The following is a 24,494-nucleotide window of genomic DNA, read 5'->3' on the forward strand; positions in this document are numbered from 1 at the left end:
CTCCAACAACAACAACAAAAATAGCCAGGCATTATGGTGGTCCTGCAGTCCCAGCTACTTGGGAGGCTGAGGCAAGAGAATTGCTTAAGCCCAGGAGTTTGAGGTTGCTGTGAGCTGTGATGCCACAGCACTCTACCCCAGGCAATAGCTTGAGACTCTGTCTCAAAAATAAATAAATAAATACATAAATCTTAAAATGATTCAGATATCTACAATTTACTTAAACTATTTACTGGTGTTGAGTTCAACACTCTTATAAAGGATTACAGTAAAATCCAACACTCAGCAGCAAGATTCACAGCATCTTGCATCCAAATAAAAATTAGTAGACAAGCAAAAAATTTTTCTTCCAATTATGGATGAAAGACCATGACCAGGAAAAAAAAATTAGTCAGTAGAAACAAGACACAGACACACACACACACTAGAGATAATGGACTTTGCAGACAAGGAGTTTATATCAGTTATTATAAAAATTATAGGGTCTCCTGCAGCCTTCGCTCCTCTGCAGCTCAGCAAGCCCCAGGGCTGGGAGACGCTGGGTGGGCTTGGAAGGAAGGGGGAAGAAAGTCAGAGAAAGGCATCAAATCAGAAACATAGAAGAAAGGAACAGACTTGAGCTGACCGACAAGATGTGATGCTTCTAGGGTCAAATGAATCAGGGAGATTGGTAGTGGAAATCGGAGGGAAGTTGTGTTGAGAATCTTGTGTCTTGGATCTATGCAAATAAAAGCTATGCTAAAAAACCACAGGGAAGAGCCAGCCTTGCCTTTTTAAATATGATTTTGTTTACAGAATTTTACTAGGACTTTTAAATCTAGCCGTAGAGTTGGGAATAAGTATTTCCACTTAAATGTTTTATATGGTTGATTTTGTTTAAAAGTTATCATTACTTATTTTTTAAAAGCACATGGCCACATATGTATATCTACCTAAACATTGTATCATGGTTTCGGTGTATTATTCATGTATTCCTTGGAGTTGCTAACAAGAAGTCAATCCAAAGAAAAATTTGAAAGATACATTCCTATTTATAGAATAAATAATTCTGTTTTTTCCTTTATATAAAAGCAGAAGAACTTAGAGTTCTAATAAATGGGATGTCTAATAAATTATGAAGTTACTGATTTGAAAAAAAATCATAAATATGCTCAAGGATTTTATGAAAAACATGAGCATGATGAGGAGAGAAATATAAGATATATATAAAAGAAAAAAGCCAGTGGAACATCTGTTTTCAATGATGAAAAATAAAATTTCTGAAATCAAAATTTTATTTGCTGGAATTAACAGCAGATTAGACAGTATAGATGAAATGATTATGATTTTGAAGTTAGAGAAATTACCAAAAATTACTTCAAAATTGCTTTTTTTCCTACTACTAGAGGAAAGATTTTTAGAAATGAGCACAGCCTCAGTGACCTATGAGTCAGTATCAAGACATTTAAGGTATAAGTTTACTAGAGTCTCAGAAGAAGAGGAGAGACTAAAATGAACAAAAATAACTTGAATAAATAATGCCCTAAAACTTGCCAAATTTTGCAAAATATATAAACCTATAGATCTAGGAAGCTCAATGAACCCTAACCTGGATGAAACCACACTAAATCATATCAAAATCAAAATTTTGAAAGGTGATGACATAAGTAAGTGTGAGGGTATGTGAATGTGTATGTATACTCCTACAATGTCAGAGAAAACAACACTTTAAGTAGCGAAAACAAAGAGAAGAATGACAGCAGACTTCTTTCAGAAGCTATATAAGCTGGAAGATAATGGAAAGACATCTCAAATATGTTGAAAGATAAACTCAATCTAAAATTCTATGCTGCATGAATATATTTTCTGAGGGTAATAAGCCAAATACAGACTTTTCAAACAAACAAATATAAGAGAATTAATTGCCAGTAAACCAGTGTTACTATGATGACACCATTATATCCAAGCCAGGGTGATAGAGTGAAACTCTTTAAGTAAATAAATAAATGAAAATAAAACTTGAACAAAGGAACAAAGAACCTATGGGACTGATAGTAAGATGGTAGATTTGAACCCTCACCATATCAATGATTCTGTTGAGTGTAAGTGGTCTAAACACTCCAATTAAAAGCACAGTGTCCACCTGTTTAAAAGAGCAAGCCCCAACTGCATGTGCTTATAAGACACTCATTTTAAATATACGGAGAGAGATACACCATCCAAACACTAATCGTCAGATTTTAATATACAAATAATAACATACTGTGGGGGTTGTGGCATATGAGAAAGGGAAAAATTATAATTAGTCTCTAATGACAGAAACCACTCAGCGGTTGCCATAGGCTAGAGGAAAGGGTTGAATTGACTATAAAGGGACACAAACTTTTGGGGGGTGACACAAATGTTCCCTATTTTATCATGGTATGGTTATATGTCTTAGTTTTTAGAAGGATTGTGTTAGCTGCTATGTTGAGTACAGACTATAGTAGAAGAAACATAAAAATAGGGAAACCAGCTCAGTAGCCTTATGGAGGAATGAGTGCATATGGTCTGGCAAACATGTTCCCTCAGAAATATTAAACTCGTTTCACAGTTCTAGTTCCTGGGCTTTGAAAATTATTTTCTTTCAGTTAAATTTTTATCTAGATACAGCTTAAATTGCTATAAGAGCAATAGAAATTATTTCCTAAATCTAATGAAACATATCACTTTTTGTAGCTTGATTACAGTTGATAATAATAATCCTTACATTGATAATGTTTGATGGTTTAAAAAACAATTTTACGTTCATCGTCTCAGCTGATCCTCACAGTTCTTTAAGATTGATAAAGTAATTATTATTATCTCCCTAAAGAGGTAGAAACTAAGATCTTACATGCCAAGTCCAAGTAACATGCCAAGTTTGTTAACATGCAGGATCTGAAAGAGACTAAAACCTAGTCCTTCTGTTTCCTTGCTTGAATCCATTGACTTTGTTTAAAAGGGTCTATTATGTTCAAATTATGTCTTAAGATACTGCTGGGGCAGGGTGCATTTATATTAGCAAATTTAATGTAGTGTATAAAAAGCCATCAACTAGTGAGCAAGATACTGTGCTTAGAAGGGATACCTACAAAGATGTGTATGGTATATTCCTACCCTGTGAACTTATTTCTTGGGGTGATGACACCTGTAACAGCAAATATTCTAAGAAACTACTTGTATAAACTCATAAAAGTCTGGCATGGTGGTATACACCTGTAGTACCAGCTACTCAGGGGGTTGAGGTGGGAAGACTGCTTGAGCCCAGGAATTTGAGTCCAGCCTGGGAAGCACAATGAGACCCTGTCTCTAAAATAAATAGTTATTTATTGCACTTTTAATGTAGCATCCCAAACAAATGGTATAGACAGTAGATGCTATAGGAGCAAAGGAAGTAGTGACTTTGATGGCCTGAGTAGACAGGTACTTGAGATGAGGAAAGTGCAGGATTCAGGGAGTCGGAAAATAAGGAGGAAGCTTTTCTAAACCTGAGATGGGAAGGAGTTAATAACATGAATGAACAAAGGCTTAATGATAGGATTTTTTTTTTGAGACAGTGATTAAAACAACATAATTGTAATCCAAAGGTTGATTTGAGGATGATTGAATCTCCAATTTTCATTCATGAAGCACTTCTAAAAACTAAGCTGAGAGGTGAATGTGTAAAAATCATACAGCAGGCTTATGTGTATGTTGGGAAAGATATTGGAGAGTGGAAAGTGCAGTCAGGTTCTTACTTAAATTCTGCCTTTTAGAATAAAGTCTAGTGGTTTTGTTGTTTTGTTCATTCTTCATCATCTGATCCACTTAAGCCAAATGTGTATCTGATTGGAACTAAAGATTTGCTGCTTCTAGTGTTCCTCTTGATTTCCAGGCACCCCTTTCTTCTAGGAGCTCAGAGTATTTGTTCATTGGGCCAGACGCAGAGGTTCACGCCTAGCACTCTGGGAGGCCAAGTTGGAAGAATCCCTGGAGCTCAGGAGTCCAAGACCAGTCTGAGCAAGAACAAGACCCCCCTGTCTACTAAAAATAGAAAACTTAGCGGGGCATTGTGGGTGCCTATAGACCCAGCTCCTCAGGAGGCTGAGGCAGGAGGATCACTTAAGCCCAGGAGTTTGAGGTTGCCGTGAGCTGGGCTTATGCCACAGTACTCTAGCCTGGGCAACAAAGTGAGACTTGGCTCCTTAAAAAAAAAAAAAAATTGTTGTTGTTCATTAACTGTCTTCATCTGGTATGGTGGCTTTAGAATGGGTTAGGGAATCAGTATATAAAAGACTCAAGTTAAGGGACTATCATAAGAATTAGATTTGGAAAATAAGACTAGGCTATGTAGAATCTAACATTTATTTCAGTTCAGCAAAGATTTATTTAGGTCTACCGTGGCTGTCTGTGCTATGCTGTGCTAACTTCTGGAGCACACTTGAATGCAGAGCCCTATTCCTAAGGAGTTCACATTCTGGTATGTGGGGGAGGGGGGATGTAGGGAATATTTAACTTCCTCCTCAAGGAGGGAAATTATGTGGTAAAAGCGGTTTATTTAAGGTTTAATGTGATGGTACTTCTTAATATAAGAAGTATATTGCAATTAGGGAAAACTGGAGATTGAGAGACCAGCTGATAAAAGAGCTTGTACCTACCTGGGAATACTAACTTGTATTCCACAGGAGAACCCCTGACCCCCAACAGAGGTTATAGTGTCTGTTATCCGAAGGACGTGATACAGAGGGGTGCTGTACACTTCACCCCTCATCACTGAAACAGAGTCCTCAACATAAAACAATATTATGTGCTTGTGGTTTCCATTCATCTGTTTACTTATTGATTCAACAGATATTCATTAAGCTCCTACCGTGTGCCTGGCATTCTTCCAGACACTGGGAATAAAAAAATCAATAAAAGAGACAAACTCCCTGCCTTCATGGAGTTCACATTCAAGTTCAGCCGGTCAGTCAGGCAATACTAAAAGAGCTATTGAGAAAGCACCTGTCACAGGGGTCAATAAATTTTGATTAGTGTATTGGAACTTGAAATTTGAATTAAGAATCTACTCCTGGCAAGATACTTTGTTGGGGTATTCTTTTGCAGGATGGAGTTGGGGGGATTCACTCATTTGCATATTATTTTTTAAATGATATGTCAAAAAAATTGAGTCTCCTATTCAGTTTCAGGGCAGCTAAGCTTTAAGCTGAATTAAACATAACCGGTTGTTTGTTGTAGACCACTTTTGCCCTTATAGATGAAGCGCTGAAGCAGGTGCTGCCCTGTACCATCAAAAGTGCTCTTGTCCTGCTCCAAAGGTTTTTGTGGCTCCCTGAGTTCCTGAAAAGACTCTGTTGTCACTGACTTTGCTTCACAGAAACCCTTTGTGTCATTATTTAGCAACTGACTGCTTTGGTGAAAGCTATGTGAATTCCTTTGTTAACTGTAACAGCGGTTAACAATGATGTAAGGAGAAGAATAAATGAAACAAAGAGTTGATAAGTGCATACATGAACATGCAGACATGAACATCTTTCAGATCAATGTCTGAGTATTACTTGAAGTAGCATTTGTCCCATAAAACATGGAAAAATAACAATACTGCATTTGTTTTCTCATTGTTTCATTCAGATAGGACCTGTTACCAGCCACATATGAATGATTTTTTTTTCCTCGTGGCCTTCTCTTGGCCTTTCTGCTTCTTAGATGGGGGGCCAGGATGATGGTGATACATACAGAGCAAAGTTAATCTTTTTTGTGCAAATTCTTTGCAAGAAGATTATATTTTCTTTTCTATCTACTTTTCTTAAAATTCTAGGAATCAGATGATGGATGCATTTACTGTTATAGCCAAGATTTGATTGGACTTTCCCTTAAAATAAATCCTTACTTCTTTAGAGACCTGAGGTTGGAAGTAGAGGAGTTAAGATCTTGCATTTTGCCTCCATATAAAATGCTTTGCAATAAATTTGTGATTAGAATTTTGGGTCGAAGAGATGATGCCATTTCTATAACATGATATGGTGTGTGTATATGCTTTTTGAAAAAAAGCACTGTCTATGGAATTAGTTACATGGTCTTTTCCGGTCCCTTTTTAGATGTGAAGCCCTCCAATATGCTAGTCAACACAAGAGGACAGGTCAAGCTATGTGATTTTGGAGTTAGCACTCAGGTAGGTCTCCTTTTTCTCACAGTCCTTTCTTCTCTCACAATGACTTTTTATTTTCAATCTACTCTCTGGATTGAAAAATCACCTAGCTGCCAGACAAACAGAAACTCTGTATCTTTGCCTCGGCTGGGATTGTGTTATTCATTTTTAATCTCTGAGTGGGTTTCCTTCATCAGAATATGATTGTTCATTGTTTAATGACAGTAAAAACTGCTGATATTGTAATTACTACTTACGAATAGCAAACTTCATTGATATGCAGCTTTGATATGAAAGCGTTTTGGCCAGACAAAAGGGAGGGCAGAGTGGGAGCTGTGCCTGGGGAGCCCAACTGGCCCACAATAAAAATTAATATTGGGAGCAACAATGGTGGAGGGCCATTACAATGTGCAGTACAAATTTTAATTAATTTCCATTTTGGGCCTCCCCTGAGAATGCCAGTGATAGTGACCCATGAGCATGCTGTGATGTTGATTTGAATTGCAGCCACCTTTACTCCCAGCCAAACATGAAGACCAAAGCGAAGGTCATCATTGTATTATGAGTTGTCAAAGTCTGTTATCCCTCCAGCGTATTTAGTGTTCATTTCATTCTAGTAATGCATGGGGCTTCATTCACATCTTGAGCCATCTGACTAAAAAATGAGTGTGTTCAAATTCTACTTCAAATTGACTTTTTATATCAGGCGGGTTTGGGGTACTAAAGCGATAAGCATCCCGCTTAAGTGAATTGTTTAAGGTTATCTGCTATAAACTGTAATGTTGTGCTTGTTTAAATTGGAAATCACATTCAAAAGAAAAGAGATTTAATCATTTTTAATGCCTTTGTAGATAAATTTGCTCCTTTTACATAATTTTTAGTTGATTTATAGGAATGATGATTGTAGGTTAAATGAGGAATAATTGCCCATTTTATTTCCACATTATCTTTATATTGTTGTAACAGACTGTTTTGTCTCATAGCTGGTGAATTCTATAGCCAAGACGTATGTTGGAACAAATGCTTACATGGCGGTAAGTAAACTTATGCAAAAATAACATTTAAAACCAACATCTTTATCTTTATGTACTTGGTAATGTATAGTTCTTGAATTAATTCTACAGCTTTAGCCTAGCAGATATAAATTACAAAGTCAATCTAGTCATGATTCAATTTTTAAATCTTTTTTAGAAACATTGAGGTTTATATAGGCGCTATCAACTTATCTTACTTTGTTGAATTAACTGATTGGTTCAAATATGAAATTGCTGAGTTTAATCCTACAGAAAAGTTGTACCTTATATCATGTTGACTATTTTTCTACATTGTTTATTTAATTAACCCTCAAGTATACCAAAATATCAGTCAAGAACATCGGTTGTTTTTTCCAGGAATAAAAACGTGTTTTTGTCATCAGATCAAAATTAAATTATAGATCTAGCCACATTTTATTTATAGATCTCTGAATGTAAGGATTTAGCAGGCAATTCTCTTAGAACTTATACTTCTATATTTTGTTTAGTTGTTGAATTCATGCCTATTGTAAGATAACTTACTTGGTTTCACTGAAATAAATTTGCCAAGAATAAAAAATAGAAGCATAGGGTTATTCTATAGATCAGCATGGACTTGGCTTTGACCTTTGACCTCTTTTTCTTACCCTTTGAAAGGTATTTGTAGCCATGAAAATGCTTTTTTTTTTTTTTTTTTTAATGTTTTCCTTTTATCTGTTGGTTTCCACAATCACTTCAAGAGTAGGAGGAAAGGCCAGGTACATTGGCTCACACCTGTAATCCTAGCACTCTGGGAGGCTGAGATGGCTGGATTTATTTGAGTTCAGAAGCTTGAGACCACCCTAAGCAAGAATGAGACCCATCTCTACAAAAAAACAGAAAAACTAGCTTGGTGTTGTGGTGCACACCTGTAGTCTCAGGGACTTAGGAGACTGAGGCAGGAGGATTGCTTGACCAGAAGGTTGAGCTGTGACTTTGCTACTGTATTCTAGCTGGAGCAACAGAGTAAGACCCTATCTCAGGCAAAAAAAAAAAAAAAAAAAAAAAACAGAGAGGGAGGAAGGAAGGGAGAAAACCAACAGGAAGCTTTTTTTCCTTTTTGTTTATGGATGAATGTGATGAGTCCATCTGTTAATTGAAAACCATTTTGGAGGGGCGGCGCCTGTGGCTCAGTGAGTAGGGCGCTGGCCCCATATGCCGAGGGTGGCGGGTTCAAACCCAGCCCCAGCCAAACTGCAACAACAAAAAAAATAGCCGGGCGTTGTGGTGGGTGCCTGTAGTCCCAGCTGCTCAGGAGGCTGAGGCAAGAGAATCGCGTAAGCCCAAGAGTTAGAGGTTGCTGTGAGCCGTGTGACGTCACAGCACTCTACCCCAGGGCAGTACAGTGAGACTCTGTCTCTACAAAAAATAAATAAATAAATAAATAAAAAATAAAAAGAAAACCATTTTGGAGCAAAATTTTGTCTTGTTTTAACCACTTAAGGTTAATTTTTATACTGAGGGCTCTAAATCTATTAAGGTAGTCTCTTTTACTTCTAATAGCCTTTGTTTATGTAACATGAAATTAAACAATGTTAGTAAAAATAGAACTGTAGATCTTAATCTCTGTATTCTTTGTTCATACATTATCTTGATTAAAAGATTTAAGGATAGAACTCTAAATCTTTTTTTTTTTTTTTTTGAGAGACAGAGTCTCAAGCTGTTGCCCTTGGTAGAGTGCTATGGTATAACAGCTAACAGCAACCTCAAACTCTTGGCCTTAAGCGATTCTCTTGCCTCAGCCTCCCAAGTAGCTGGGACTATAGGTACCTGCCACAATGCCTGGCTGTATTTTTTTTGTAGTTGTCATTGTTGTTTGGCAGGTGCGGGCTGGAAACCTCTAGCCTCAGTGTATATGGCCAGTACCCTAACTGCTGAGCTATGGGCGCTGAGCCAGACACTCTAAATCTTATTCTCAGAAAAATACAAAGCATTTTGGTTTTGTTCAAGTTCTAGAATAGTTACTTTTCTTTTACATTATTATTTATAAATGTATACTTTTCTTTGTTTTTGAGGTAATGTGAAAAAAAGAACAACCTCTAAAGCCATCGTATCTGGTATGGGTATGGGGTGTGTGTGTTTTAAGACAGAGTTTACTCTCTTCTGTGGGTGAGACTACAGTGGTATCCTCGGAGTTCACTGCATCCTCAAAGTCTTAGGCTCGCGTGATCCTCCTGCCTCAGCCTTCTGAGTAGCTGGGGCTATAGGCAGATGCTACCATGTCTGGCTAATTTTTCTATGTTTTATAGATGTTAAGTCTCACCGTGTTGCTCAGACTATAGTTTTATAAAATTTAATCTCCATCCTTGCTTTATCTACAAGGAAGAAATTAGTGAACCACTTTTATAGTTAAGGATGCCTTGCTGAGTGCTACAGTTTCAGTTTTGAAAGAATGTGAAACATTGTGATTCAAAAAACAAAACCAAAAAACTATTAAGTGAAACCACTTCTCAACTACTCAGCATGTTCTTATTAGATTTAAATTGCTCTAATAATTAAACTGCATTATATTTGAATGTTCAAATCCAGATTACAGTTGTCTTTCCCAGGTGCACATTAAAGAAATTATTTTTTTTCCTTTTTGTTTATGGATGAATGTGATGAGTCCATCTGTTAATTGAAAATGTGAGGATTAAAATTATGAAATGTTAGCTCATCTTGGCTAAAGAAAAATTGCTTTACTCCTTGAGTGAGTGAATTCTAGTTATCAGCTTTATGGTTCAAGCTTCAAAAAGCTTCAGATACCTAGGGAAGGAACAGTGATTGCCTGGGAATGCGACCTTTGCTTAAATTTCAGTAGGAGGCTCTTTTTGGCGAAATACTTACATAGATGTTACGAGATCAAAGATTGGGGGTAGAAAAATGGAAATAGCCTATCGTATTCTAGTATGGGTACTAATCCCTGCCCTTTATTTGCTGATAGTCTCTTAAAGGAGAAGGGCCAGAGGTCCCCTCCCCCCCGTCCGACCTTAACCACAACTGGTTCTTGTTTTCAGCTGGTCTGTTTTATAATTTCTAGTTCTACATGAGGATCTCTCATGAACTATAGCTCTCAGGTCAAATTCAGCTTGCTGTTTTTGAAAATAAAATTTTATTAGAACTTGACTGTCCCCATTTGGTTTGTGCATTGCTGCTTTAGCACTATAGTGGCAAAGTTGAGTAGTTGTGACATTTGTAGCAGAGAGCATATGTCCCACAAAATGAAAAGTATTTACTATCTGGCCCTTTATAGAAAAAGTTTGTCAGCCCCTGGTCAAATAAATGAATTAGTTCATGAAAGCTACATTCTAAAAGTATCTTGTTCACTAGTTATAAACAGAGCATTTTACTTTTTATATTAAGAATAATACTTGTATGGGGCAGCGCCTGTGGCTTAAAGGGGAAGGGCGCCAGCCCCACATGCCGGAGGTGGCAGGTTCAAACCCAGCCCTGGCCAAACTGCAACAAAATAATAGCCACGCATTGTGCTGGGCGCCTGTACAACGCCCAGCTACTCAGAAGGCTGAGGCGAGAGAATCGCCTAAGCCCAAGAGCTGGAGGTTGCTGTGAGCTGTGATGCCATGGCAATCTACCGAGGGCCATAAAGTGAGACTCTGTCTCTAAAAAAATAAATAAATAAAAATAAACAAATTTAGCTAGGTGTGGTGGTACGAACCTCTGATTCCTGCTATAGAGAGAGGCTAAGGCAGGAGGATCAGCTTGAGCCCAGTGTTTGAGGTTGCAGTGAGCTATGATGAGACCACTGCACTCTGCCCTCAGGAACACAGCAAGACCCTGTCTCAAAACAAACAACAGAATTTATGGACACATTGACAGTCATAGACCAATGATGAAGGGGTTGGGGACGTGTGAAAACAAAACGTCCCTAACCCCCCTCCTTGGTATGCAAAACTATAAGCAATGGAACCTGTAGGAGACTGGAAGCAGTCATCTTGATCCAACATTCTTATTGACCAAATGAGGATACCAGGACCAGGAAAGCGAAATGTCATAATGGCAGATAATTAGGTTCAGTAGACACTTTCATCCAAGGATGAACAATTTTCAACTACATTTTAAAAGGATTTCATCCAGAAGGATTATGAAAGGAAAGGGATCCATATGCTTGGGCCTTATATTAAACCATTCCTCAGAAATTCTAATTACTAAAAATTTTATTTTGTTTTTAAAATAAAAGTCTCTGAAACTTTAGCCACCTATTCAGTCCTAGTGATTCATTATAAATTTTAAAATTACACTAAAATGTTTGACACTATTGTTACAGATAAGTGAAGTTTTGAAATTAAAAGAGAAAAAAAATCTTACTCAAATACTTGTCCTTTGAGATCAGAAAGTCAGTCTTTATTATTATTTTTTTTTTTTTTAGTGTTGGGGATTCATTGAGGGTACAATAAGCCAGGTTACACTGATTGCAATTGTTAGGTAAAGTCCCTCTTGCAATCATGTCTTGCCCCCATAAAGTGTGACACACACCAAGGCCCCACCCCCCTTCCTCCGTCCCTCTTCAGAAAGTCAGTCTTAATGACTACTATTATTTCCAGAACACTTGTTTCTGGCCAGACTATTCTAGTCCTTGGAAGTTGTCTTTATCTGGAATAAAACCTGTGCAGATTACTTGATCCAACTCAATTGGCTATGCTCATGCAGTGGTAGTAAAGGTAGTGGTGGTGATTAGGAGGAAGCTGAGATCTACTGAGCATTCCTATGTGGCATGTGCTAAATTTAATCCTCACACAACCCCATGAGGTATGTAAATTATTATTACCATCTTCATTTTACAGATGAGGAAACCAAAGGTGAAATATCTTTAGCCAAGGGTCTCAGAGTTGGCACATAGTGAAAGGCAAGATTTAATTAGGACACTAGTTTCTAGTTTCTGCTAATAGCAGGCTAGCTTATTTGGATCACTTCTTTTGTAGAAAAATGCTAATTAAAAGAGTTTTATTTTTTGGGTGGCACCTGTGGCTCAAGGAGTAGGACACCAGCCCCATATACCAAGGGTGGCAGGTTCAAGCCCGGCCCCAGCCAAAACTGCAAAAAAAAGGAGGGAAGGGGCTAAAAAGACAATAGGGAACTTCCAGGACAGTTTTTGAAAATCCTGTAAGGGAGAAAGGAGAAGAAAAACCCTTGGAGCTTATTTATTCCTGAGAGCATTTGCCTGTACCACACTGAGGTGAGAGGGGCAGAGGGCGACCCCCAGAGTCCACCTAAGGCGGAAGGTCTCAGAGGAGATTGGTTCCCATTCCATTCCATGCTGGAAACAGAAATGACACACCTCAGTGTGAGTCCACACTAGATCTAAAAAGCTGATCTTCCGTACCCAGTCCCAGGTAGCTGAAGTGGAAGTATTCTGGAACTAAGCAGTGGAGCAGGAGAAAAAGGATAAGTGGGGAAAGTTGTTGCATACATGAATCTGCACCCTGCGTATATCTGTGTATGACATGGACAAGCACTTTATGCTGAGACCTTGTTTGTGATGGGCATGTCCACCTTCAGCTTTGAGAGAACCTCTCCAAAACTTTTCTTTCAAGAGGGGAAACTAGCAAGCAAGGAAAACCAGGAACAAAAGAAAACAAAGCAACATGAAGATCCAGTAGTAACAACAGGCAGCAGAAGCCACTGCACATTGACTAAGATCACAGAGGTTAAACGTGGCATAATAAATCTGAAAAATCTCAGACAAAGCTTCTAGAATAAAATTAAAAACTCACTGTATTTGTTAACATATTGAACATAGCAGAAGAGAGAATTAGAGAACTGGAAGATAGATCTGAATTAGAGCAGTCTGACTCCAGAGCCCTGTTGAACCAGCATGCTGTGCTTCCAAAATGGGATCTTGCCCACTTTAAAAAAAAAAACAAACCATCACTTGTGATATGTATTTTGATTACATACTAGCAGTATTTGTGCCTACTTTGTTAATTTTCTGAGTAGAAACTCCTTTATCAGAAGAGATCAGAGATGTCCTGGTATCATCCTGCTTTGGACAAGTAAACCCTGAGCTATTGTATTGTAAACAGACAGTTCTGGAATTCGTTGACTAAATGGGGGTCCTAGTAAATGCTCAGTCTCAGAGGATGTCTGGAGGGAGTGCAGTGTGAGTGCCAACTTGAAGCCACTGCCCTTTAAGATCCTCTGCTACTTCTGCTTTTAGATCATCATCACTCTTTACTGTTCTTATTAAGAACAGGCCATGGTTTTCTGTTCCTTTTTCTTTGCTCTCACTTAACTTTCAGTGCAAAAGTCACTTGGGTGAAAGTCATGCTTCTCCTATTATTTAGCTTTCCCCATTGGTGACAGCTGTCATGTGAGTAAGTAACCCCAGCTTTAGCTAAAAGCTAAAGATCTGTCCATCACAAATCTGTCAGCAATGTGACACCTGGTGGTTGGTTTTGTTTAGTTTCATTTTGTTTTTGAGGGGAGAGGATGGTGTAGGCCACCTTGTCTTCAAGTGTGAGAACAGCTTGGAATTGTGCAGCCTCCAGCCATCAAATCCTGGCCTCATAAATCCAGACTGTATTGTGGCTCATCTTTTGTCTAAGTCAGTTCCAGGGTCCTGGGCATCTTTCCCAATCCCTGTATACCTTAAGAAGTTGTTAGGAGAGACCAGGGAGCTTGCTACCTGCTTTTTTTGAGCATACTTGCTTGTACCACATCAAAACAGTAATCTTATTTTGTTAGCTTATTGTAAGAATAATTTCTCTGAGGAGAAATTGTCAGAATCTCATCCTTAAGGAGTTCTCTTATTTGCCACCTAATATCTGTCAATATTACCACTTCTCTATTTTTTAATTTAATTTAATTTAATTCTTCTATGTTTTATTAGCAGCTTACAGTTTCCATTTGTTTTGGTAGTTCAATAGGCGAATGTAATGAATGTTTTTAATCTCATTGTTGGTCCTTCCAAAATATTTTGTATGTGGCTTTCACTTTTGTTTGTGTGTTTGTTTTATTTTTTCTTTTGTATTCTGAATGAAGTACTGTGTGTTGATACCTGCTAGCTACTGGGAATGAAGAAATGGAGAGGGGAAGGCAAAAGGTATAGGGAGTAAGACAACATTTGGTTGTTCCTTTAACAGTTCTAGAGGATTTTATTTCTTTATGAATACATCCCAGTACCTGTTGAACTAGCTAACAGCACTGGATAGTGGAGTTTGGGTTCTGATCCCAGCCCTGCCATGATGAGCTCTGTAACCTTCAGCAGTCATTCTGCCTTTATGAGACCTCAGTGCCTCTTACTAATTTGTTCATATAGTCACTCCAAAGACTTCCGTAAAGCACCATACTAAATGCTATATCCTGGAAGGATAGATCCAGGAGGCACCCACTCTGTATGGAATTATTCCTGTTGGAGTAGAGAGTGCCTGTAGCAGTTTTCTAAACCAAGTTTTTCCTATACATTTTGAGTGGAGGACCAGGAACACCAAAGGGACCTTTCAAACTGTTCCTTGGTTCCTACCAAAAGAAACCCTGACAAATGGAAGAAAATGGTGAATAGAGTTCTGTTAACTTTCCTATAAATCTGAAATTATTTCCAATTAAAAAATTAAAGAAAACTCTAATACTCGGACTCATTTATCAAAATGCAACTTAATGATAATATTACATAGTATTGTTTAATTTGTTACTCTACGACTAAGATCATGCATTTGGAGAGAGAAGACCTGGGTTCAATTCTCAGTTCATTCTGCAGCTTAACACCTCTCCTAAACTATTTCACTACTCTGAGCTTTTGTTTTCTTATCTGTGAAACAGAGATAATAAAGCCTTCCTCACAGAGACTTCATGAGGATTCAGTAAGATTATTTGTGTCTCTACCTAATTTCTGTATATAGGGCATTATCTATTTAATAGACATACATGCATATATACATACATGTAAAATTGTTTCGCTGTCCATAAAATGCTATGCCAATGTTGGTGGCTCCCCACTATAGCTGAGCTCATGTTCTGTGCATGTGTTCCCTACAGTAGCAGGCGTCAACTCACGAACTCCCTTTTCTTTTCTTATAGCCTGAAAGAATTTCAGGGGAGCAATATGGAATCCATTCTGATGTCTGGAGCTTAGGAATCTCTTTCATGGAGGTATGTTGTTGTCTGCAAATAAACACTTCTGTGCATATCTGTACTAATATGTTCAATCAGAAAGAATGAAGATTTTGAAAGTAAAATAAAATAAACCTTCAATGTATGATGTGTATATACACACAGACTTTGACTGTAAAGTCTTTGTTTTTATATCCTTGTGTGACTTGTGAACTGACTCTGGAGGTTATTCTAAAGTGCTATTTCTCACAGATTACTATAAGGTTTGCCTAGAGTGCTTGTTAAAAAATGTAGGTTGAGGCAGGAGAATCGCGTAAGCCCAAGAGCTGGAGGTTGCTGTGAGTCCTGTGATGTCATGGCACTCTACCGAGGGTGATAAAGTGAGACTCTGTCTCTACAAAAAAAAAAAAGTGTGTGTGTGTGTGTACATATATACATATATATGTATGTTGCCTGACCCCATCCAAGACCAGTTAAATCCAATCTCTAAGAATCTGCATTCTTAGCCTGTCCTCTACGTGATCCTTATGTACACTAAATCTAGAGCCTGTGTTCTAAAAGAGGATTACAGAAAAGTTCTGTGCCTTGTTAGAATAACTTCCAAAGGTGATTGCTTCAAAAGGTATAGCCCTACTCATTTGGATATGTGTGTTCTATATGTCTTTTTGAAAAGAAAAACCGCACCTCATTCCAATATGTATATGTTTATGTGGGGAAAGGGGTGGTATGATATAGCAGAAAAGGAGAAGGGGAAGGGAATTGATGTATTTGGCATAATTTTAGTACCTTTACTTTTTGTAGCTGTATTTAGAATGGACTTTTATCTTAGCATGCTAGATGTAGCCCTACCTGAACTCTGAGATAAGATCTCTATAAAATAAACATTGATCTCTAAGGAAATGCATATGACTTACATCAGGAGGACATCTGGCTCAGTTTGAATTACAGTAATATAGAACCTGGATACTCACCAGAGCTTCAAAAATTGTTTCAGATAAAGGAAGGCTTTTTAGAAAAGCAAAAAGGACTCTTTAAATATGATCTTAGAGTTGCAGTCATGATTTTATAACCCCTTTTTTAAGTCAAATACTTTTTCTGTGGATTTTTGTAATGCATGGATGCAGTTGTATTTGTAAGGAAATATCTTCAGACTCAATTCACCTGCATGGTAGAAAGAAAGCAAAAATAAGTGTTCAGTGTTCATTAAACCATATTCCTATGCTTCCTCATAAAAGGGAATCTAAGAAGAAATACAGTATATATGCATCAGCTGAGAGGATAGGATTGAGTCTCTCAGTGGAATCCTCAAGGGCTTGTTCTATAAGCCTGTTTCAAGGAAACTAGTACTGGGTTTTTGTTTGTTTGGTTTTTGTTTTTTTTTTTGTTTTTTTTTTTTGTGAGATACAGTCTTACTATGTTGCCCTTGGTAGAGTGTTGTGGTGTCACAGCTCAGAGCAACCTCAAACTCTTTGGGCTTCAGCGATTCTCTAGCCTCAGCCTCCCAAGTAGCTGAGACTACGGTACCTGCCACAACACCCGGCTGTTTTTTTATAGTAGTTGTCATAGATGTTTAGCTAGCCCTGGCTGGTTTCAAACCCACCACCCTTGGTGCATGTGGTCGGTGCCGTAACCACTGTACTACAGGCGCCACCCGAAACTAGTGCTTTTGATTTGCAGGACTCAGGCCTTGCTGTTAAATAATTTCCCTTTGCATATTTTAAATCATCGTCATTGGCTGTGCTTCCCCATACTATACTACTAGATATAGTATAGAACAGTAGAGAAGTTACATGGGATAGAGATAAGACTCCTTGATTGGGAAGACCTAGATTGCAGGTTTGCTGATGAATTTTTAGGTGACTGGGCCTCAGTTTCTTCAGTTGTAAAATAATGATCTCTAAGGCCCTTTCCAGACTAATATTCTGTGGTTTTGTTGCTGCTCATTTTGCTGTTGTCTTTCCTTAACTTTTATGCAAAAACTCTAGAGTTTGTGACTGAGACAGTGATGAAGTGGCATCAAATACAGAGGCATGGCAGTACCGTAATAAAGCACAGATAGTAGATTTAAGGTTTAGAGCACACATGAATACTCCCCATTCACCCCTCCACGTTCATTCATACATTGTGTATCGAGCTCCTGCAGTGCCTGCTATGTAAGGACACTGACATCTTAGCTTTCATGACATTACATTTGGTGAGGGCTAGGGTGCAACAACAAAGGGATGTCTAAGTATGTAATTGTCGAGTGATGGTAAGTCCTATGGAGCAAAAAAAAGCAAAGTACCATTGGAATACACGCAGCCACCTGGTAACAGCAAGTACAGAGGCACTAAGATGGAGTGTAGTTGGCATATTTAAGCAAAGCAGACCAATGTGACTTGAGTGGAGTTGGCAAGGAAAATGTGGGAGAAAATAAATTTAGGTAGGTAGCCAGGGGCTAGATCGTATTTAGTTTTGTAGGCTGTGCTAAGGATTTTAGTACTACTATGAGAGTAAATTGTCTTACATTTTCAAAGGATCACTGGGTGCTCTGTGGAGCACAACTATGAAGGGGCAGGTGTGGAAACAATGAGATCAGTTAAGGTAGATAGATGGGCGCCCGATAAACATAACATAGTTAGAACATAGTTACATGTATTTATATTGCATATTAATATAATGTGTCTGCCAGTATTTTGCTGGGTGCTGGAGATGCAAAGATTAATAAAAGGAGATTCTTTGTAGTGCAAGGAGGGAAACTGCCATTGATGTATTTGGGATTTCATTGATCATGTTCATTTATCCTGCACGTAAACTATTGAATAGTCTCATGAAGATTGAAGAAAGCAGACTCATTAAATTTTTAAGACTGGGGCGGGGGGGGGGGATAGGTCAGCTCTAAGCAGCTCTGCTAAGAAAGAAAGAAAAAAGATTGGGGATAGAGACCTGTGAAAAAGTGTCAGTGTTGAGTTGGGATACCTGAATTCCAGGGGGGGTGTGTTGGCTCACATGGTGAAGTGGAGAGTAGATGACCACATGATTGAGAGCAAGGACCAGGAAGGGTGAGACCTTTTATGCTCCCTGTGTTTTAAAATGGATGGTGAGGACTGGGCACCCATAGTTCAATGGTTAGAGCCCTGGCCCCTGGGGTGGGGGTTAGGGAGGTGGCAGGTTCAAACCTGACCAGGGCCTGCTAAACAAAAAAATAAATGAATAAAATGGATGGTGAAGAGCTGGGTGTTATGGGAGGAGGAGAGGCTGATGATACAGAATGTAAAGTGGAATCTGATTATGATCATCTAAAAGGGTTGTTGAGTACCTCTTTGGACGTGATGCTTAGCTAAAGGCCTTCAGGTGGAACTACAGGATTGTAATCCCTGCTTTCTAGGAATTTATTATCTACCAGGTAAGCAAGTGACAACCTGTGACCAACCCAAGTTGTAGACCAGTAAGTCATTAGAGAATAGAATAAGGCCCCTGTCATCTGTTTTATTCATTTAGGGAAAAGGTGAAGAAAAACAAGTGATAGCGAAGGAAAATAGGAGATTTTGAGTCCATAGATGAGAATTTGTAGGTTATTCAGTAATGAAGATTACAAGAGAACTCCAGGGTTGGTTCTTATTCACCCCTGTCACCCCTTAGTGGACAGTATAATGAGAACATTACCTGAAGGGATTGGGAATTTAGTCCAAAAGGAGTACTTACAGGCCAAGATTCTTCTTTGTTTTTACTATAGTACCCTTGGAATAGATGTGGTAAATCTTGTTTATAGACAGAGTAAAGTACGAATCTCAGTGACATTTTTAAATCTGAGGGACAGACTGCATTCTGGAACATAGTCACCACTTTCAAAGAATTCCTTCTTGGCCAGGCACAGGGGCTCATACCTGATCATCGGTGGAGGAGGATCACTTGAGGTCAAGTTCAAGCCCAACCTGGGCAATGTAGCAAGACCCATCTCCATAAAAAATTTTTTAAATTAGGCAAGTGTATAGCCCATGCCTGTAGTCCCAGCTACTCCGGACATTCAGGTGGGAGGATTACTTGAGACCAGGAGTTCAAGGTTGCAGCAAGCTATGATAGTATTACTGCACCATAGTGAGACTGTCACCAAAAAGAAAAAAAAATTTTGCTTTTCTTCTCTGCTGTTTATTCTCCCTTATAAATAAGATTCTTTTTCTAGATGTAGCCTCCAAAGAGTTAAAAACTTTGATTCATTCAATAATTATTACTTAAGCACTTGCCTCATGCCAGGCCCCAGAGAGTGAGGCACACAAAGCTGAGAAGAGCCCACCTCTGGTAGAAGAGCAAAGCGTGTAAAGTTCAGAAGAGTGTAGTGAGTCTTTGGTAGACAAGTTTATAGAGAACTCCTAGCCATCTGGGGGACATGGGGGAAGGGTTTCACAAAGGAGTTGACATTTGAGCACAAAGGATTGATTTTGAAGGAGTTTGCTCCTAGGAGAAAGAGGGAAAAGATAAAGGATCCCTTCCTCATTTCCCAACACACTCTAAGGTGGATCCCATCTCAGCATATGCGAGGTCTCACCTAGTATAGTTTCACTGTTTGTGTTGTGTATACCTTCCTCAGCGTGTTTTGAGTCAACCAGTTTATTCTTCTGAGTACCTGTGGTGAAGAAAAAAAATGGATAAAAATGTAGGAAACTGAACAAAGGAATTTCCCTGAAATTATGCAATAATCAAATACAGACAGAATGGGAATTAGAGTTTTCTGTCACTACTACTTCTTCCTACTACTCCTTCCCCTAATTCCATAAACGCCCATCTCTGAGGTTTGGTGGGAAGATCGCCTTCATTGTTTTAAACTCCTAAAATGACTTGCCTGCTTTCTTCCTGCTGCCCCTTCCCTTGTTAATGTGCTGCCATAAATCCCATGGGGAGTCATAACAAGGCCTCTCACCACACTCTTTCATAAAAGATGATGCTACATGCCCCTAAAATGTGCTGTTAAAAAAGAATCACAGACAGGTACATTTATGCCTCAAGCAAAGAATCTTTGATATCAGACTATCTTTTATCCAGGAAGAGAATTACTCCCATCTCCTTTCAGTTCGGCATCATGCTATTGGTGGGATAAACCAGGTCTCTTCCAGGATTTTTTCAGCTGTATGTAGTATTTTCAGTTGGCAGATGTAATGTAAAATTGGAAATTATTCTTAAAAAGTGAAAAGATAAAGATTATTCAGCTTGGTTAGCCCTTGGCAGTTTGACTAGAAGGAAGAATTTGACCCTTCCTTGTTCATTTGTAGTTTGTTGTTCATTTGTAGTTTGTTGTTGTTTTGAGACAGAGTCTGACTATGTTGTCCTTGGTAGAGTGCTGTGGTGTCACAGCTCACAGCAACCTCAAACTCTTGGGCTAGCAATTCTCTTGCCTCAGCCTCCAAAGTAGCTGGGACCACAGGTGCCCGCCACAACACCCGGCAATTTTTAATTTTTTTTTTATTGTAGTTGTCATGGTTGGTTAGCAGGCCCGGGTTGGGCTCGAACCCACCAGCCCCAGTGTATATGGCGGGTGCCAAGCCTCATTTATAGTTTTTAACTCAGATCTTTAAATGTGTTTTAGTTACCCTCCTATGGATTAGTTATGGAACCAAATAAAGGTCATTGCCATATATGGGGTTTGTGTGGGCTCACTTCGTGATGGGGAGGAGAACCCATGTGGAATTGCAGTTCTTCCTTGAACCTGGATACCAAGAATCAGTGTGGAAATGCGAAAAGAAAAGAAAAAAGAAGTGAGACCCACTAGCAAGTGTACAAAATTCCTAAACTGGGACAAACCCTCTGGGGAGAGTTAATCTAGCCCTGTAAGATTTGTCTGCCTCTTTTAGAAAGCTCACACTGATTCAGTTGATTAGGTAATATTTTAGGATTATTCACACTTGTAATTGTTATTCAACACTTTAGGGATAACCTTTAAAAAGAAAATGAGGCCAGGTACAGTGGCTCACACCTGTAATCGCAGCACTTTGGGATGATGAAGGAGGAGGATTCCTTAAGGCCAGAAGTTTGAGACTAGCCTGGGCAATATAGTGAGATCCTGTTGTTTCTAAAAAGAAAAACTACCCTCACATATAGCATGTCTTCATAGTCCCAGCCACTTAGGAGGCTAACATAGGAGGATCACTTGAGCCCAGAAGTTAGAGGCTGCAGTGAGCTATGATCACACCATTATACTCCAGCCTGGGCAATAGAGCAAGGTCCTATCTCTAAAAAATAAATGCATAGGTGCAGTGCCTGTGGCTCAGAGGAGTAGGGCACCAGCCCCATATGCCGGAGGTGGAGAGTTCAAACCCAGCCCCGGCCAAAATAAACTGTAAATAAATAAGTAAGTAAGTAATAAGCAAATAAATTGAGTTTGGTACATAATTTTAAGGGTTTTATGTTATCAACTGTGGTGGCTTTTTTTTTTAATGTGGGGCTGCCTAAAACATTTTAGGGTAAAACTTGTTAATTTCATAGACAGTTCAGTGCTTATCTCTTCTTCCAGAGAATGGTTTAAGAAGACAGTTCCACTCTTTTTTTTTTACTAAATAATTACTCTAGCTATATTCTTAGGTCATTTGAGTCATAGCATAAATCTGTAGGTGGGAAATAAACAGTTATATCTGCAAAAGCTGGATTTTAAGTTGATCCTTCTTAAGTCAAAAAATAAGTCAACATACATCTCCTTTAGCTTTGCATTTGCAGTGTCCAGAACAATGCATATACATTAAAAAGACACTGAATGAGTCTTATATTCTTATTCTGAGTATGCCATATGTCTTCTGGTTTGTGATTCTACCTTAGGAAGGCTGGTGGTAAATAATGTTGTGCCAGACTTTTTCACAGAAGTTTGACTGAAAGCCTCATCTCTTCTTTTGTTTTTTCTTTTCTTTTTCGGGAGGATTGGGGGTGGTAGGAGACAAGGTTTTGCTCTGTCACCCAGGATGGAGTGCATTGGTGTAGTCATAACTCACTTCAGTCTTGAAAGGGATCTTCCCGGGTCAGTCTCCCAAGTAGTTAGAACAACAGGCATGTGCCACTATGCCCAGCTGAATGTCCCATCTGTAGCACATGTGTATTGCTCTTTTTCCTTCAGTCCTCTCTTTCTGCCATTGTTTGCCTCCTCTCTACACCAGCTTCGTGAGTCCCAACATGGAATAATCTGGCCTAATACGTTTGGTTAAGTGGAATATTATCTAGTCCTCTGAGATCCCTCTTCAGCATGACCACTATTTTTATTGAAGTGGTTTGTATGATGTGCTAAATGATGAAAACAAGGCCCATGGCTTTGAAAAATGCCTCAGAATGAGTGAAGAACATAGAGAGCCATGGAAGGTCACTATCATCAGAGTAACACGGTTTTGTGAGGATTTTTATGGATTCTGTTGTTTAGACAAGAAGCTTTTCTTGTGAGTTTTAGAATAACCTTTACCAAGTTAAAAATAAGGTCATGTAATTCTGTGCTGTTCTCTATACACTGAATATCATTTTTCTTTATCACCCCAAAATACAGTTTAAATACCCTTCCTTCATGATGCCAGCCCTTTTTTTTGTTTAAACAGAGTCTCACTTTGTCACCCTCACTAGAGTGCCATGGTGTCCTAGCTCATAGCAACCTCAAACTCCTGGGCTGCAGTGATCCTCTTGCCTCAGACTCCCAATAGCCGAGACTATAGGCACCCGCCAGAACACTTGGCTATTTTTAGAGACGAGGTCTCGCTCTAGCTCAAGCTGGAATAATGCCAACTTTTATATCTCCAGCTGACCGTATTATTTTCCTATTCTGACTTTCATCTGCATCTTCCTTGTGGCATGTAAATTTTTCACTTTGTAGTATAGTAATTTATAGATATACCATAGTACCTTATGGCAGTATTCAAATCTGATTCATAATCTCCTACCCGGTATAGCACAATTCTAATGTACCTAGTGGGTGCAACTGAGCCAATCTTTCTGGCTCAGTTTGTCCCTACTTTTGTAATAGTTTTAAAAAGCAGTTTCTGGGGCGGCGCCTGTGGCTCAAAGGAGTAGGGCACTGGCCCTATATGCTGGAGGTGGAGAATTCAAACCCAGCCCCAGCCAAAAACTGCAAAAAATAAAAAAGTCGTTTCTGAAAATTAAAGATCCAGAGTTTAAGGTTTGATGAAATCTTTTGTTTTGTTTTGTTTTTTGAGACAGAATCTCACATGGTTGCCCTTGGTAGACTGCCATGGTATTGTAGTTCACAGCAACCTCAAACTCTTGGCCTCAAGCGATCCTCTTGCCTCAGCCTCCTTAGTAGCTTGGACTATGGGCACCCACCACAATGCCTGGCTAGTTTTTGTGTTTTGTAGAGACAGGGTCTTGCTCTTGCACAGGGCTGGCCTTGAACTCCTGAGTTCAGGCAATCCACCTACCTCAGCCTCCCAGAGTGCCAGGATCACAGGCATGAAATTTGATGGAATCTTAAACATAGTGCTTGTAAATGTTTGTGGAATAGACCACAGTGTTTCATGTGAAGAAGAGCCTTCTGTTTCCCAAAGTAGTAGATCCATGTTCAGATTCTACCACAGCTTCTTGGGTAAATCACTCTTATTTCTCTGGGCCTCAGTTTCCTCATCTGTAAATGGAAGTAAGTGCTCCTTCAGAGCTTTTGGACAAAAGATCCCAATGAAAAAATTAAGCCATTATCTTCTCTTTTTAAAAGGAATCACCTTTTGATATATTTACATTTCAGTCAGAAAGGCTACTAATTTGGTTGAAGATGATGCCTGGAATGTGAGCTTTAGCCCACACTCTCACCTCAATCTCCACTAAAAGTAATCAAGTAATCATAAAGGTGGCCGGGCGCCAGGGCTTACACCTGTAATCCTAGCACTCTGGGCACCTGAGGCGGGCGGATCACCTGAGCTTGCGAGTTCAACACCAGCCTGAGCCAGAGCAAGACCCCATCTCTAAAAATAGCCAGGTGTTGTGGCTGGCCCCTGTAGTCCCAGATACTAGGAAGGCCAAAGCAAGAAAATTGCTTGAGCCCAAGAGTTTGAGGTTGCTGTGACTTACACCACGGCATTCTACCAAGGGTGACAAAGTGAGACTCTGTTTAAAAAAAAAAAAGTAATTATAAAGGGATTTCTTTTTTTTTTTTTTTTAAAGAATAATACCATGAAGACAAAGCAAAAGGGGAAGGAGACAGTAGCCAGCAGGTTTGGAGATGAGAAAGCAGAGGGGCAACAATAAATAGCTTAGCAGAGCCGAGAATGCTGAGTCCTAAGCCAGCAGTAAAGAAAGCAAGAAGCAGCCTGATGTCCTGA

General features: G+C 39.0%; 1 protein-coding gene across 9 annotated transcripts in view; it reads left to right on the plus strand.

Moving 5' to 3' along the window:
• MAP2K5 (mitogen-activated protein kinase kinase 5) overlaps positions 1-24,494 on the plus strand; it is a 316,347-nt gene that overhangs the window by 168,456 nt on the left and 123,397 nt on the right. For all 9 annotated transcript variants that reach the window (XR_008380627.1, XR_008380628.1, XM_053594066.1 and 6 more), the window contains exons 14-16: positions 6,078-6,151; positions 7,111-7,161; positions 15,193-15,264. Coding sequence is in view for 7 of the 9 variants with exons in the window: in XM_053594066.1 (XP_053450041.1) it covers positions 6,078-6,151; positions 7,111-7,161; positions 15,193-15,264 (197 nt within the window). In the remaining 2 variants the exon portion in view is untranslated. The remainder of the gene's footprint in view (positions 1-6,077; positions 6,152-7,110; positions 7,162-15,192; positions 15,265-24,494) is intronic.

This window comes from Nycticebus coucang, chromosome 6 (genome assembly GCF_027406575.1).
Source record: "Nycticebus coucang isolate mNycCou1 chromosome 6, mNycCou1.pri, whole genome shotgun sequence".
Taxonomy (NCBI): domain Eukaryota; kingdom Metazoa; phylum Chordata; class Mammalia; order Primates; family Lorisidae; genus Nycticebus; species Nycticebus coucang.